This window comes from Bufo gargarizans, chromosome 8 (genome assembly GCF_014858855.1).
Source record: "Bufo gargarizans isolate SCDJY-AF-19 chromosome 8, ASM1485885v1, whole genome shotgun sequence".
In the NCBI taxonomy this organism is placed as follows: domain Eukaryota; kingdom Metazoa; phylum Chordata; class Amphibia; order Anura; family Bufonidae; genus Bufo; species Bufo gargarizans.
The window spans coordinates 22,347,339-22,365,640 of NC_058087.1; the positions used below are offsets into that span (position 1 = coordinate 22,347,339).

General features: G+C 40.8%; 1 protein-coding gene across 2 annotated transcripts in view; it reads right to left on the reverse strand.

Annotated features, from left to right (window-relative positions):
* GPD2 (glycerol-3-phosphate dehydrogenase 2) overlaps positions 1–18,302 on the reverse strand; it is a 268,599-nt gene that overhangs the window by 121,840 nt on the left and 128,457 nt on the right. The window contains exons 15-17 of one of the 2 annotated variants that reach the window (XM_044304996.1): positions 17,547–17,625; positions 15,441–15,539; positions 7,724–7,845 (exon numbers count right to left, since the gene is read on the reverse strand). In XM_044304996.1, coding sequence (XP_044160931.1) covers positions 7,724–7,845; positions 15,441–15,539; positions 17,547–17,625 — 300 coding nt within the window. Of the gene's footprint in view, positions 1–5,900; positions 7,846–15,440; positions 15,540–17,546; positions 17,626–18,302 lie in introns of those variants that run through there. The other variant, XM_044304997.1, reaches the window with a different exon arrangement.

Consider the following 18,302-nt stretch of genomic DNA (forward strand, 5'->3'; position numbering starts at 1 on the left):
CTTACCGTCCGTGCGGCTCCCGGGGCGCTCCAGAGTGACGTCAAGGCGCCCAACGCACATGGATGACGTGATCGCATGGCACGTCATCCATGCGCATGGGGTGCTCTGACATCATTCTGGAGCGCCCCGGGAGCCGCACAGACTGTAAGTTTACTGCTCCCCTGCTCCTACTATGGCAACCAGGACATTAATAGCGTCCTGACTGCCATAGTAACACTGAACGCATTTTGAAGATGGATCCGTCTTCAAATGCTTTCAGTACACTTGCGTTTTTCCGGATCCGGCGTGTAATTCCGGCAAGTGGAGTACACGCCGGATCCGGCCAACGCAAGTGTGAAAGAGGCCTAAGAATCTCCTGTGGCTATGTCTGCATGTATTAGCTACAGACGTAGCAAAAGTTGACTTGACACAAAGCATTATGTTAAATATACTTGCAGCAAATGCTAAATTGACACAAGAAAAGCCATAGAAAAAAGCTAAAGTTTTCTGCAACTGTGCATTTAACGTGCCAAATATCAAGTTAGCATCTGCTACATCTGTACATGAACACAATGGGTGGGTCACTCACACAAGCCTCAACTGGGAATGTGTCCGAATACAGAATATGCTCCTAGGTACTAACTTCTACATGCTTACCGGTGGACTAAATAGGTCCAACATTCTGTGCTAAATTAATTAATTATATATCTGTATATAGGTTGGAGCTTGATTTTATTAATTATAGAGCTCTAAAACCCCAGCATGTGCATAGACAGCTTAATTATGAAACCACAACTGGTTGGGAGCTTATGAGTATTCTGCACACAATTATACAATGAGCTCAATAGTAAAACAGCATGCAGTAAGCTCCCTCTAGTGATGGCTGTAGGCAGCGACAATTTTACAATTTATATTTATGCAGGGGCTTTAGGGCTCTATAATTAATAAATTGAGCTCCAATTAATATAAAAATATATTATGAAATACATCAGCAGAGAGCAGTGAAGCCACAAACACCATTTCATTTTAACTGGAGTAATGATACAGTCCACAAAATGGTCATCTACCATTAACATTTTAGCAAGTGGTTTAGGTCTTCGATGGTTCTCGTTCATTCAGGTCATGATACACTGCCTGTCCCAAAAAAAAAAGTTGCCACCGGGATTTAACTAAGCAAATAGTTATGAGCCTCCTATTGGATAATTACTGCATGGGCGATTATCTTTTAGCTGGCAATAAGTTATTTAACTCCAACTGGTGCAATGAGTTGCTTCTCATTTCTTAAACAACCATGTCGAAAGATACATCTCGTGGTCGTAGAAAAGATGTTAGTCTTTTTGAGAAGAGTCAAATCATTGGCATGCATCAAGCAGAGAAAACATCTAAGGAGATTGCAGAAACTACTAAAATTGGGTTAAGAACTGTCCAACGCATTAATAAAAACTGGAAGGATAGTGGGGACCCATCGTATTAGAGAAAGAAATGTGGCGGGAAAAAAACCCTGAATGATCGTGATCGGCGATCACTTAAACGTTTGGTGAAATCAAATCGAAGAAAAACTGTAGAAACTCAGGGCTATGTTTAATAGTGAAAGTAAGAGCATTTCCAGACGCACAATGCGAAGGGAACTCAAGGGATTGGGACTGAACAGCTGTGTAGCCGTAAGAAAACCACGAATCAGTGAGGCAAACCAGAAAAAAAGGCTTTAATTTGCTAGGGAGCATAAAGATTGGACTCTGGAGCAATGGAAGAAGGTCATGGGGTCGGATGAGTCCAGATTTACCCTGTTCCAGAGTGATGGGCGCATCAGGGTAAGAAGAGAGGCAGATGAAGTGATGCCCCCATCATGCCTAGTGCCTACTGTACAAGCCTGTGGGGGCAGTGCTATGATATGGGGTTGCTGCAGTTGGTCAGGTCTAGGTGCAGCAACAGCATGTGCTCCAAGAATTAGGTCAGCGACTACCTGAACATACTGAATGACCAGGTTATTCCATCAATGGATGTTTTATTCACTGATGGCACGGGCATATTCCAAGATGACTGCCAGTATTCATTAGGCTCAAATTGTGAATTCAGCAGTGGTTCAGGAAGCATGAGACATCATTTTCACACATGGATTGGTCACCACAGAGTCCAGACCTTAACCCCATTGAGAATCTTTGGGATGTGATGGAGAAGGCTTTGCGCAGCAGTCAGACTCTGCCATCATCAATGCAAGATCTTGGTGAAAAATAAATGCAACACTGGATGGAAATAAATATTGTGACATTGCAGAAGCTTATCGAAACAATGCCACAGTGAATGTGTGCCGTAATCAAAGCTAAAGGCTTTTTTTTGGTGGCGACTTTTTTTTGGGGACAGGCAGTGTATATTAGTAGTAATAAATCTGGGAAAGTGGACGTTATGCGTTTTGCTTTTCATCTGACTGGCCCCCTCAATTAGAATGAAGTGTACAAGGAATCTCCGGCATTAAATTCTAGTGACTGAAGCATGAGTCACCACTGTTTAGTGCCGGAGAATTGACTAGAAGAATGTCTTTAAGAGAAAACACAAATCCAGTTGCTTTGACTTACTACTGATGAGAGAGCAGATGCGCTCTGAAAAATACAGTATAAATGCAAAGCACATAGAATTGTAATATAGAAATGCCCACCACAAAACCACAAAGAAGGCAACTAATTAAAACAATTAAATAGAATATAAAATATATTCAAAAAAGGATCACACAACATGCACACTATGAGATAATATGTTGACTTTACATTCAGTTCACATAGGTTGGTATCAGTGTGTATCACGCCAATGAATAGCCTATCAATAAAGTATTTTGTTGGCAGGCAATAAGAACTTTATGAGTGCTTCTGTGAATTTTTAAAAAGTCAGTGCACAAAATCAGCAGTCATATGTAAAAAGTAGAAAAGTTAGCTCTGAATATCCAGAATGTAGGATTCTCAGCACTCAACATAATTGTCACTCAGCAGCATATACACCTAATATCCCTATTCCTTTATAGTGTAGATATATTAGAACCACAGCAGCGTCATAAAAAAATAAAAAAATCACAGTAGAGGACTATCACAACATTGACCTCTGCATGCTTAACAGAAGCAAAGCTTTTACATGAAAATGTGGCACACAGTATCCAGAATACCCGGTCCATGGACTATACAAGAAAGAACAGCAGTGGCAGCTCAAATGCAATGTATCGATGGCTCAAAATCTATATGTTCTGGTATGTTTCAGGGATATGGACAATACTAATAGTATAAGATGAGACTGTTCTTTTTCTAGAAACCGCTCCACTCTTGTGTGTAGGTAATGCTCGGTATCGCAGCACCATGGTTGTCTATGGTTTATGTTCTTTATTGAAGTTCATTCATTTAGATGAGCTGCAACACAACAGCCTACAGACAAGGGTAATGCTGATTCTCGAGCAAAATAAAATCCAAACCTTTATTCTATATATGAATGTACTGTACTCGTTATTACTGAATGCTTATTCGTCCTATAGAAATGGTATTGGTGGTGTGGCTTTAGACTGAAAATTTACGTTAAAGTATAATTCCACCCAAGCATGACATATCAATGACTACTGCACAGACAGTGCAAGTAGAGCTTCTCTTAGTGGAACGTGGTGACCCGCCACATCAGGCTGCCACCTACAAACCTTACTCCGATAATGAAGAACTCATTAAACTCCACCCTAAACTAGTTGCATTAGCAGTTGAAGACTAATTATTAGGCTCTGACCTTGTATGGATAAGGATAACCGTCATTTTTTTAAAATTTATTTGCTAGTTTATTAGAGCTAGGCATATATACCTGAGTTAGTCTGTCAATGATTGCCAAAAGATCTATAATTACCTTATAAAAACAGCTTTCATTAATGTCTCCTGTCCTTTCCACTGCTCCCTTAAAAGACCGTTGCTAGGGCTCATCTGTCTCTGGCTATGAAGACACAGGGGCGGTCCTTCACACTGCATGCCTGCATTCGGCTTCAGAGTGAGGAGGCGTGTCTCTCAGTAATCCAATCTGATTGGCTGGCAGGAAGCCGCTGGCTACAGCAAGTTTGTATGTGACCTGAGGGAATGCAGTTTTGGCCTCAGAGAACTGGCAGAGGAGCCATCTTGAGAAGATCCTCATAATGTAGGATTCAAAACAGCCGTAACTAAGGGGAAAACTCAAGGAAAACAGTGGTAAGTGAAGAAACTAAAGATTGCTTTATGCATAATGCTGCTGCAGCTGTAACATATGCTAAAAAAAAAAATATGTAAATTTGACAGTTATCCTTTAAGCAAAGGAAAAATGACCACACAACTGATCACCATGTTTCCTGTGCGGTTCGTATTGTGTCTGGCGGCATGAATGCTCATGATAGATGAAGAGCGGGTTTGATCTTACAATTCTATATTAGTAACCAATCTGTAGGTGGAACTTACCTGCTTATTCTTGAGTCATCAGTGACTCCAATTTAGCTACAGTGCTCAGTGTAGTCTACTAAAGTCACAAATATAGCTCTAGTGCTCAGTACAGTCCTTCAAAATCCTACATCTACTTCTTGTCTCATTTCCGATGATGTAATGGTGCCAAGATCCCAAGACAATTTCATGTGTTTGGGGGCCTCCCAACTGTCCCCTCTCCCCATTGAAATAAACATGCATGCTTAGCCAAACTGAATGTACAGTTGTGTTCAAAATAATAGCAGTCAGACATCACTAACCTGATCAATCACTGTTTTTGGTAGAAATTATATTTCTACATGGCAAATAATTTACTAGCAGGTGTAGTAGAGTAATAGAAACCCAACAGTCATGACATGCATGCTGCTGATTCTCTGTAATTCAATCACTTATTGAAAGGGGCATGTTCAAAAAAATAGCAGTGTGGAGTTCAATGAGTGAGGTCATTCATTATTTGAAAAACATAAGGAAATTATTGCTCCTATTTAAGGAAGGAAGGCAGCAAATGTTGTACATGCTGGTTACAGTGCATTTCTATTTGAAATTCGGAGGAAAATCGGTCATTCCAGACATTGTTCAGAAGAACAGCGTACCTTGATTGAAAAGTTTATTGGAGAGGGGAAAACATATAAAGAAGTGCAGAAAATGATAGGCTGCTCAGCTAAAATTATGGCAAATGCATTAAAATGGCAACCATATCCTGAAAGACATGGAAGAAAGCGAAAAACTACCATTCGAATGGATAGAAGAATAGCCAAAATGGCAATGGCAGCTCCAGGAAGATCAAAGAATGTCTAAAGTTACCTGTGAGTACTGTTACAATTAGAAGACGCCTATGTGAAGCCAAGCTATCTGCAAGAAGCCCCCGCAAAGTCCCACTGTTGATAAAAAGACACGTGCTGAAGAGGTTACAGTTTGCCAAAGAGACATTTTGTGGACTGATGAAGGTAAGATTGTTCTTTTTGGGTCTAGTGGCCGGAGACAGTTTGTCAGATGACCCCCAAACACTGAATTCAAGCCACAGTACAGTGTGAAGCATGGTGGCGCAAGCATCATGATATGGGGATGTTTCTCATACTGCGGTGTTGGGCCTATTTATCGCAGACCAGGGATCATGGATCAGTTTGAATACATCAGAATACTGGAAGAGGTCCTGCTGCCTTATGCTGAAGAGGAAATGCCCTTGAAATGGGTCTTCCAACAAGAAAACGACCCCAAACACACCAGTAAGCGTTCACCATCTTGGTTCCAGACCAACAAGATTGACCTTATGGAGCGGTCAGCCCAATCCCCGGAACTTAATCCAATAGAAAACTTGTGGGTGACATAAAAAAAAATGTAGAGAAGAACTGTGGAATGTAGTCCAATCATCCTGGGCTGGAATACCTGTTCACAGGCCAGAAGGTGGTGACTCCGAGCAACACAGATGTCCAGCAGTTCTAAGAAACAGCGGTTATACAACTAACTATTAGTGAAGTGATTCAAAGGAAAGCAAAATCTTCAAACATTTTTCAGTTTATATAGTGAATGTTTGAGTTTGTACAGAAGAATACAAACACTGCTATTTTTTTTGAACAGTCTAATATTTACTTTTATTCAATTTCTTTAGAGGAACACCACAAATTTTATATAATTTTACTTCATGTTTTGATTTGGAATAGAATGTGCAGTGTTCCCAATGCATTTGTGTGTATGGTAATAAAAGCCATTAGAAGGATTTTGAGCCATATTCACTTTTTTAAACACACTGCTATTATTTTGAACACAATTGTATATACTTAGGTATATAGTTTTATATTTTGCAATGAACAATTGGGGGAGCGGCTGCCTCCATTTGGACCTTGTACTCCCGCCTAGGGCTTTGAATAAGAGTATAATACAGCTGGATTCTACATTACTTTTGTAGGCTTAGGCCCAAGAGAGGCAACTCTCATAGAGTAGGTCCCGTCTTTTGGAAGCCACCTTGTTGCTGGTAGATGGGCCGGACACAATTCTGACCAAAAATGTGCACAAAGAGCTTCTAATTTTCATATAGTAAGTAGAGCAGTAATGCAATTCATAATTCATATGTTACCAGTGTATTCCACTTGTATTTGCGCATGGAGCAGTGCGCTGCTGCATATAGTGTTTGATTTTGCATTGCAGCCATGGTAGCGTGCACCCGTACTTTATTTCATATTTAGAGGTGCTGGTCCAACTTTGTGTTTTGCATTATATGTATATTACTTCTAATTTTCATGTATGAGCTCCCATAGCTCTCATTGTGCGTATGTTGACTACTTGTGAATATAGCTCTACAGGATTGCAAAATTTCAAATACACAAAAAATAGAAAATTCAACTTCCTGGATAATTTGACGCAGGTAAAAAGCTCCTATTGTCCATATTTTTGTGATTTTCAAATCAAAAGTCATGTGATCCCTAGCACATAACCTAAAAAAGGTTCTTTGGGGTAATGTCTGAAATATTTATATATGCATACATTGTTAAATCAGCCATTATAGTTGCTATAAAGTCATGAAGATCTAGTAGCACATCAGGAGAAGGCAACATAACTAGGGGTGCTAAAGAATGGCATTCATGAGTAAATATAAACATTGCCTCCAAAATGGCTGGAAAAGTGGCGTGGTATAGATTTGCACGCAAGTCAAATGATTTAAACCCCGAATTGCCTTGGGCGGCTCACTTGTGCAGGTCTCTCGTGGTTATGACAGATAGGGGATACACACATAAAAAAAGATTTGCAGGATGAACCTGGCTGTGTTGCCGAGATAAACTTGAGTTGACATCAGGAATGTCGGTATAAATAATCCACTATCTGATCAAAAAATCTGATGCTTTGTATGATTTTTTTAGTCCTGTAGCAGTTCCCCGGGCATGGAGTGCATAAATAAATACATTTCTGCATAAATTATTCCTCTCTATATAGATATTTTCTATTACAACACATTTCCCTGAAAACAAAAACATCCACCAATAATATGAGCCACAGTAATCAGTATTACAGACAACGCTCAAAGCTTGGCATCACTGAAGCCATCTTTGCGCCCTACAAAGATGTGGAGCCGCACACTTTTTAAGATACTTACAAGGGTATATGATGCATAGAACCTGCAAAAATATTGGAGTTGAAGTCATTTTAAAAATAAACATGCATACTTAAAAAAAAAAATGTCAAGTTCCTGCTGGGAGGGGGGCCAAACTGCAGCAAAAACAGCCAAAGAAGCCTTGGAATGTCGTCAATATAGAGTAGCAGAAACGTGCATCCGCCGTCTTAAGACTCACACGCCACCCCCGCTGCGGTCCACCGAGATGGGTTCTCTTTGATTCAGGTTCTCCTCGACACTTTTCATCAGAATTGCCAGCCGACTACCAGATACAAAACCTTTTTGGATGGCGCTCATTAGCTTTAACAAAGAAAACAAAAACATTTGAATGACCTTGAACAAAAATCACGATAGTTAATTTGGCTTATAATACATATGAATCCTTAAAAAAAAAAATCTCTGTGCACTTTCATATTAAATTGGTAGAGTATGAGCCCATGTAATTCTATAGGTGCCATTTTATAAGTCCATGTAACCTGAATCTACTGTATAATAAGGCCATGTGCACTAACGGAAAAAAAACTCCAAGAAAGGTGACAAATTTGACTCATTTTCAAGAAAGGCACACATATTTAAAGTCAACTGACCATCACCATTTCTGATGGCACAGAGTTCCATAGTTTTGCTGTTCTTACAGTCAATACATTTTTCTCCAATCAAGTTATAGCTAGCTAGTAGCTACTACCAATTAGACTGCAGTTAACAGGTATCTATGCCAATCCAAATGCAGGGAAGGCAGCAATTGTGTCACTTGTGCCTTTTTTATTTTTTTTAAGTCCTACTGTCCTAACCAATCCTCTATTCCTCCTGCTCCAATGATTCTTGGGTTCCCCACCAGTCTGCTTTATGGTCCATCTTGATACACAAGAAATTACCGCTCAGCCAATCCCTGGCCATGGTGTTTGGCTTAACGGTCATTTCCTACATGTCAAGAAGGAACAGGAAGCAGGAACACAAGAAATGACCACTTAGTCAACCACTGGCCATAGTGATTGCCTGACCAGTCATTTCTGACGTGTTGAGAGGGACCTGGATGGAGAGACAGGCTGGAACCTAGGAATAGCTGAAGCGGGAGTCAAAGTGGAACAAATGAAGTATGATTTTTTGAAAGATTTGTACAGCACTCTGTGCCTCTTAAAAAAAATCAACCAGACAACCCCATTTATTGGAATCACCCTGACAACTTACACAAGTACAATTGTCTATGAAACCTCTATTTTTTATTAAATGACATTCAGTGATCGCTTTGGAAAAATAAACATGCATTTTAATGAAGTGAAGATGTTAAATTATCTCCAACAAAACCCAAATATTAATTCCTCCTCTGTTCTAATGACAGGAGAACTATGGATGGTGGCATGTTCTATAATCCCAACTGGAAACCGTGTGGTCATGTTCTGCTCCTGGGGCATAGTACAGGGTGCAAGCCGTCCAATCTGGGCTGGGCACCTTTGGAAGCCTAAAGGCCTTTCCTCCACCGGTATTATAAATGGCAGCTAGTAGGTGGTGGCCCTTCTATGATAGTTTTTGCACTGGGGAACCGGAGGTCCACTTTACAGGTAAGCTGTCCCTGCTCTACTTCTTCTTTGCTCATGCATCCTATTTTTTGATAAATGATGAGAACAGAACCTGAACCCCTGTCAACTACATAAGCGATGTTTTCAAGTACAGTAGGATTCTATTCCGCATAGGAATGGGGTTAATATTTACAACACAGAAGATAAATGGCTTTGCTCCCACCGCCGTTATTAAGATGACACATTTTATCTGCTGGGGAAAAAAAAAATGTTGACTATTCTTTCAACTAATGTTGTGTGTTTGGCTGGCGGAATGAAATGTTTCTCTGGTCGGAAACTCAATGGCAGCTCGGCCTGGTAAAGCCGTAAATGATGCATGAAACTAGTTATCAATTTCAGTTGAGGAGATTAGTAAAGTCTTAAACGGTGGTGACTTGCAAGCGTTCACCTGTGTGTTTGTAATCGGAATTCTCCAGCTCAATACCGATTCCCTACGGCCTTTACTAAAATCATGAAAATGAATTATTGTCTACTTTATCTTGCTCGCAATTATAATCTCCACATTGGGCTCAAGATGACAGCCAAGTTTTCCCGGAAGATATAAAAGCAATTCTATATACAACCGATCCTCTGTATGGCCTTCCTGTCAAATAGGGAATAAAAATGTTTCCAGTATAATTTCAAAGGAACAATTCATTGTTGTCAATGGTTAATAGAATATGCATTTAATCTGATTGAAGCGGTGATAAATGTATTAAGGAATAATTATTCTTTTTTGGTGATGCTGGACACTGCTGCTGAAAATTTTCTGCATTTAGATTCAACAATGCTCTTATCTGCAGCTCATCTCGAGAGAGACAATTACCATTTCCTTTGCCTTGATCTTGTTTGTTTAACTTGACATCAGGAAGAAAGGGCTGACATTGACCAAAATCCCTAGCATTAATTTATCTCATGTTCCGCATTCATCATCGCCTTGGCTGGAGAAAAAACTGGCAGGCGGCTGAAATACCTGCCTGAGTAAGAAAGACTTTGCAAAAATAAACTCAAAAATAAACTCTACAATCCAGCCAGATCACAGCTGTGTATTGCTCTCCAGGAAGCCAAAAAAATAGCAAAAAACAAGCTGGAAAATAATAACAAACACTAAAAATAAAAGGGTAATTTTAGATACATCTCTCACCAGTGATATTTGTATTCTCAGATGTATAAATTACTGTAGAAGGACTACAATAATCTGCCATTCAGAGCTGCCATCGACCAACTAGGGGAGTGAATTTTTTTTGTCTCATGCTGGATTCGCAGGTCTTCTAGAATCTAGAGCAGGCATCTCAAACTTCGGCCATCCAGCTGTTGTAAAACTACAACTCCCACAATGCCCTGCTGTAGGCTGATACCTGTAGGCTGTCCGGGCATGCTGTTGTAGTTTTGCAACAGCTGGAGGGCCGCAGTTTGAGATGCCTGTTCTAGAGGATTGAGTCAACTAAACTGCTAGTGCATGCCCTCATCATCTCCTGCCTGAACTACTGCAACATTCTCCTCTGTGGCCTCCATTTAGCTCTCTTACACTCCTCCAATCTATTCCCAACTCTTCTGCCCTGTTAATCCACCTCTCCCCTCTGTCAATCCCTTCATTGCCCAGCAAATTCAGTTTAAAATACTAACAACTACATGAAGCCATCTACAACCTGTCCCCTTCGTACATCTCTGACCTGCTTTCTTGATACATCCGCACATGTAATCTCAGATCCTCACAGGACCTCCTCCTCTGTTCTTCACACAATCGACTACAAGATTTCTCACGTGCCTCTCTTCTACCCTGGAACTCACTACTAGAGATGAGCGAATTTCAGGTTATGAAAATCATTCACGCTTCGTTTACTGGTAAAAGGTGAATTGCGTTATAGATTCTGTTACCACGGATCATAACGCAATTCTATGACCGAATTCCTTTTGAGGCATTCAGTTATTCATTCCGTCATAATAGAAGTCTATGGGCTGCAAAATGGATCCGTCCCGTTTCCGTTATGCAGGAGAGGACTCCCCAGCGTAACGGAAACGGGAGGGAACCATTTTGCAGCCCATAGACTTCTATTATTATGAAATAAATAACTGAATGCCTCTAAAGGCATTCCGTTATGCATTCCGTCATAGAATTGCGTTATGGTCCGTGGTAACAGAATCCATAACGCAATTCACCTTTTACCAGTAAACGAAGCGTGAACGAATTTCAAAATATGAAATTCGCTCATCTCCACTCACTACCCCAGTACATCAGACTCTCAGGTGAGCAGCCTTTACCCTCACCTACTGTGTTTTTTCCCCTTCCCTTGTAGATTGTAAGCTCTCCCCCTCTGTACCAGTCCGTTAATAGTTTCTTCTTTATTGTATTTTTTATGTTATGTATGTGTAACCCCGGCTGGATGTACAGCGCCATGGAATTAATAGTGCTTTCAAATAAGTAATAATAATAATAATTTATAGCATTTTTAGGGTAAATTTTTTTTTAAGGTTTTCCCACTACAGTAAATGGGCCTTTGGGCATTGATCTACTGGTCAGTCAGTCCTTGCTTTGGTTAACCAATCTATTTTTATTATTTCACTTCTTGATCTGATAATACTGAATATTTTGTAATGCCATATATATATAGAGCCCCACTGAGGCCAGGTTATATTGGCTATATCTCCATATTGCCCATGATTTTGCTTTGTGCGTGAATCTACCCAACCAGCTTCAACCTCTTCAGTGATAATTCCCACATAATACATAATAGAGCTTGTAGGTTCTGGTATAATTCCATCACTGTATATTACAGGATGGGGGAGTGGGGGGGGGGGGGGGATTACGTCATTAAAGTACAGCTCAGCCTGAAAAGATCTATCGCCATCAAAACGAGTCCAAAAAGCAAATGCATTTAGAGCTGCCCATTATGGTAATTGTTCAGAGAATTACTAATCTGACAATACTGGGAAACCAGCCCTAACCAATGGAAATCCCATGAGATGATTGTAACCACATATCAATTCTAGGTCCTGCCCACTCTGTGCAGTAGCCCCTCCCAAATTCATATAAGCTCCTCCCCTTCCGATTTCCAGTTTGTAGGACAGTCCTGGCTGGTATAATTACAGTATAAACCTTGCTTTGCATGCAACTTAGCTCTGTTCCAGCCGATCGGTACCCTGCCCTGTTTCTTAGTGATTTTTGCCTGGCGTTCCACAGTTTTATTCACTTGAATAGGGTTGAGCTACAGTACCAGTCACAGCCCATGGACAAGAGTGGCGCTGTTTCTGAGGAAAATAAATCATAACACATTTCTCTAGTATAATAAACCCATTTAACTATATATTTATGTAAAAGGAGATATAAAATTAACCCTTGTTAGCATCACACAGTGACGTCATGTTCACCAGTCATGTGGCCTAGGCGCAGCTCAGTCCTATTCAAGTCAATGCGCCTGGGCTGCAATACCATGCACAGCCACTATACGGCTACTTTAACACTCACCTTTGGTGCAGATCCGTTCCGATAATACAACCGTCTGCAGTCGTTCTGAACGTATCCGGTTGTATTTATCTTTAATGTGTTCAAGACGGATCCGTCTCGGCTACAATTGAAGGTCAATAGGGGACGGATCAGTTTTCTATTGTGCCAGATTGCGTCATAGAAAACGGATCCGTCCCCATTGACTTATATTGTGTGTCAGAACAGATCCGTTTGGCTCAGTTTCGTCAGACGGACACCAAAACGCTGCAAGCAGCATTTTGGTGTCCGCCTCCAATGCGGAATGGAGACGGAACGGAGGCAAACTGATGCATTCTGAGCGGATCCTTTTCTATTCAGAATGCATTAGGGCAAAACTGATCCGTTTTGGACCGCTTGTGAGAGCCCTGAACGGATCTCACAAACGGAAAGCCAAAACGCCAGTGTGAAAGTAGCCTTAAACGAATGGCGCTGTGCTTGGTATGCTGTCAGGATGCCGCATCACTCACCAAAGTGCTGCAGCCTCTTCAAACAGCTAATCAGCAGGGGTGCTGGGAGACTGGTCGGATATTGATGACCTCCTTCTGAGGAAAGACCATCAATATCATCCTCCTGGAAAACTCCTTTAAGTTTATGGTTCCTATATTGGATGTGCAGTTCCATGTTACCAGTGGGTTCTAGTTGTCCACTTCTTTTATAAATGTTAGGGCTCATCGGGCAAATCCTTCCATCTCGGGTCCCAAACTTGGTAGTACGGAACATAAACTATCCCTGTTCGCAGACGATCTGCTTATTTACTTAACCTCTCCCAGGATTGGCCTGCCTTCGATTCTTCGTGAATTTGATCTCTTTGGACGCCTTAGTAACTTTAAAGTTAATGTGCAGAAATCAGAGATTTTAAATATAAACATACCCCAACGGGAGGTCGACTCTTTAAAGGACTCTTTCTCCTTTAAGTGGACCACCCAACACATCAAATATTTAGGAGTTCACATCCCAGCAAACTTGGCACATGTTTTTAAACTTAACTATTTACCCTTGCTTAAGGCTATTGAATCCAGTTTCCATAAATGGACTCCACTCCAGATCTCTTGGTTCGGGAGGATTAATGTGGTGAAAATGGACATTCTACCGCGCCCCTTATATTTGTTTCAGACGATCCCATGTAAAATCCCTTTAACCTATTTTGCTAAGATCAGGAGAATGGTATCGGTTTTTATATGGAGAGCACCCAGGGCTAGACTTAGTTACAGTTTGATGTCCCGCTCTAAAGCTTTGGGAGGTACGGGACTACCAAATTTTATCTCATACTATAGAGCGACGATCATGAATTGTGTGCTTGATTTATGTCACAACCGCTCTACCAAACTATGGGTAGATATTGAGCATGAAATGGCACCACATTTGGCTACTGGAATTTTTTGGTTGTCCCCTACCTCCTTGGGCTTATTACCTAACTCACAATCCCCGATGCTTTTATACACCCTGGCTAGGCTCTGGGCTAAATTTGCGGTCAAACTTAGCCTTATACGTTCTCCTGGTCCTCTCATGACACTCACGGGCCATGCAGATCTCCCCACAGGTTTGTGTCAGCTCCCAGCTCTGGGAGACCGGAATAGACATCCGATCAAATTGATAGATGTTTATAAACAGAATGGTCTGCTCCCCCTGGATGACCTCTCCCACATTATACCTGCAGGCCCTGGACGCTGGCTCCTTTACTTTCAGTTGCGAAGCTTTATTAAATCCCTGATACCTGGATTACGGCCATGCCCTCCGTTGACTGAATTTGAGAAAATGTGCACAGCAAGGTCAGCTCCTGATCATGCTATATCTTTACTGTATGCCATGTTGAACTCTGGGGAGAAAGAGGATTCATCCACAGGCACTCAAGGAACTAAACTCTTTTATCCATGTTCTCAGGGCGGATTTCGCAGATCAAAAAGGGTGCCCTTCGCTTCTTTATATTAGCTATGAGACAGATAATTCCCCGTCAATGGAGTTCCTCGGAGAGTCTTTTGAGAGTGACCTGGTCCAGCGCTCTGGACTCACTAGTCCGTATGGATGAGTTAGGCGCTGTGGATTCGGGATCTGCTTCGGCCTTCTGGGGGACTTGGGACCCATGGAACCAGTTTCGCTCCTCCACATCGTTTCACGACTGGCTGACGACGGGTGTTATCCCAGGTAACGGCTCCTAAATACTATACTAAGCAGAACCTTTCTATTCTACGCACCTCCTTCCCTTCCTCCTTCTGTTTATGTCTTGTCTCGGTCTGTCGTGTCTTGTGATGTCTCTCCTTGTCCTATGTGGTTACGGGTCTGGAATTTGGAGAACATATGCTGTATGTGCTCTTGGATTCATGTCCAGAAGCTCTCACGGGCTTGTTATTTGAAATAAGGGTTCTGTAATGCTAACTATAGAATATACTACTGTCTCAGACCTATCTGTGTGACCAGTTTACGACCTTTGTAGTTTTCATGTATGCATATTGGATATATATGTACATTTTTCATTTGTACGCTTTAATAAAATAATGATTGAACCATAAATGTTAGGGCTCAGACAGCCCTATGCTGTCCGCAAAAATACTGAATGTTATCCGCAAAAAAACGGATAGCATTCAGTATTTTTGCGGACCCATAGACTTCAATTGGGCAATGTCCTGATTTTCACGGACAAGTATAGGACACGTTTCATTTGTTTTAGAATAGAAATAGAAAAGGGCCCCATAGAAGTGAATGGATCAGCATCTAATCCGCAAAAAAACTGATCCGCATTTTTGCGGATAGCATACGGCCGTCTGAATGAGCCCTTAATAAGTTGTTACAAAGATATTCTACATTGACGTCTTCTGTTGTGTCTGGTATACAATGAATGTATACAAAATAATACTGACCTGCAGAAATTCGTTCAACTCAACCTGCCCGTTCTTATTCAGATCAACTTCATTCAGGATTTCGTGGAGATTTTGAGAGTCCATCTGAACATTTATATTCTGAAGGAAAAGATACATGGGCCATTACTGGCAACATCACAAACGTTTTAATTTGGCTTAGAAAAGAAGACCGGCTAAAGCCATGAAAATTCGACAAAATATTTTTACCATGAAAAGGAAATGAAAAAAAAAACAAAAAAAAAACTAAACTGTTTACATTCATTTATAAATTACAAAATAGGATAATAAATATGAGGAAGGTCACAAAAAAGAGAAACGGTCATTGTGAAAATGCAGTTCAATCTACTGGAGGAGCTGAACAGACTGATATACAGTTTGATGGAAAAGATTCAGCAAAACTTGGAATTTAGTCATTCAAACCTCTGTTTATTTTTAGCATAAGAGTCCATTGGGAGGTCCTACTGAGTGATAGGCAGAAAGGAGGAGCAAATCGATTCTATCGGTACAGAATTTGTCCTGAAATTCCAAAAAAGTCCAGATTCAAATGAACCCGAATTTTTTGTGATTCCTTGGGCAGGGAGAGGGAGGGAGAAAGAAAGCTAAAGAGAGACCATATGTTGGTTTGGGTAGAATTGATCTGTGTCCACAGCCAAATTTTTTCAAAAATTTGACGAACCTAAAATTAACCAAATCTTCAAAGGTTTACTGAACTCCAGTTGACAGCTAACTTTGTTTCACAGTGGATATAGAGATACCTGCAAATCACAGGAGGTATATAAAATATTCTAAGAATGTGTGTGATAAAATTCTGGTATATCTCACAAAGAATACTAAGCTTGGTGTTTTAGCAAGGTGGAGCCTAACTATGAAGATACCGGAGGCTATACCGGGAGAACGGAGCGGCGCCCAGGTATAACAGTAAGTGCAGGGAGATCCCTGGGCGCCGCTCTCCATGTCTGTATAGTTAGTTTAGATGTTTTATTCTAGTGAAAGGACCTCTTTAAGCTAGAGGGAATTATGAACAGTTCCAAATACCAGTCAATATTGGCACAAAACCTTCAGGCTTCTGCTAGAAAGCTGAACATGAAGAATGACAATGACCCAAAGCATACATCCAAATCAACTAGGGAATGGCTTCACCAGAAGAAGATTAACGTTTTGGAATGGCCCAGCCAGAGCCCAGACCTGAATCAGATTGAAAATCTGTGGGGTGATCTGAAGAGGGCTGTGCACAGGAGATGCCCTCACAGTCTGACAGATTTGGAGTATTTTTGCAAAGAAGAGTGTGCCATGCTGATAGACTCATACCCAAACAAACTGAGTGCTGTAATAAAATCAAAAGGTCCTTCAACAAAGTATTCATTTAAAGGTGTGCACACTTATGCAACCATATTATTTATTTCTATATTTTTTCTTCCCTCTACCTAAAAGATTTCAGTTTGTTTTTTAACTGAGTTGTACAGTTTATAGGTCACATTAAAAAGGTGGAAAAAGTTCTGAAGTGATTTATCTTTGTCTAATTTTTTTACATCACAGAAACCTGACATTTTAACAGGGGTGTGTAGATTTTTTCTATCCACTTTATACATAGTGGGAACTCGCTCTGGTAGACAGGATTAGCGGACGCAGTATAGAGGCAACAACAGGTCCTTTGATCAAACAGTTCAGTGCTTTATTCACACGTTAGGCAAGTGACAAAACAAACCGTCATATTCAAACAAAACGTCATCTTGCGGTGTTGGTGGTAGGTAATTCACACCATGCAGCAATTCTGCCTCAATCAAAGAGTCCTTGCTGATAACAGCACCCACCTGTTTTCACGCCAAACAGGTAGCAAGCCTTCATCCAGACACAAGGCTCCCAGATCCCAACACAGAGAGACATGGCTTCTGAGCCCAGCTGCCTATTTAAGGACAGCAAGGTGCTGCCAAAACCCAGACCGGCACTTAAACTCCAGTCCGGTATTTGACCTCACCTGGCTGGAAACCAGCCCAGCCGCACATGTTGGGAGGAAAATATCTGCTTTCCAAGACAAAACCCCTTGCTGTGTCACAATACATATATATTTTTTACAATTCTTTAGGAGAACTCATATCCCTTACTCACCTCCAGGACACGCTGGACATCCAGTATGGTGATGAATCCCTTCTTCTCTTTATCAAACTTGTGAAATCTCTTTTTATACCTACAAAGGAATTGTTCGAAGTAAAGAAGGATGAGTTAACTTTTATTTAAGGAATCCATGTCCTCCACCCTGTCATACGTATGTCTGTACACCGGCAATAGGGTAATGAAAACGTTTTTAATATACTTTCTGTTTAAAAACTACATTCACCACCATAGCCCATTGCTCCTCCTACAAATCCTTGCTGTGAAGTGACATCATGATGATATCATGTAACCGAGGAAGCCAAATATGGCATACCATGATGGATACAAAATTACTAAGGAGTGTTTCAATTAGCCACCATGGATGTCACTATAAATATTTGTAAGGAAAGTACGTGGTGGTGTGGGAGCAGTGGGCCATGGTGGTGAATGTGGTATTGTATAAATGTTTTGGTAAAGGTTTTTTTTAAAATTCACCGTAGTGCTGGAAAAACCCTCTAAGTGAAAGAAATATACAGCACAGAGGTACAGATGGCTAATATTACTACTGCAATGATAGAAATACTGATACATGGATTTACACGCTTAGTTTAGATTAGTAGAGTGAAATCCCTTATTGATGGAGCAATGTGGCTTTACGACACAGGATACTACACTATTAAGAAAAGAAGACCATGTGATACTATGAGAAATATGTGAAATAGCAATAGATTCCGTCGCTTTACTCGTCTGTGTTTCCTAATGTATATTGAT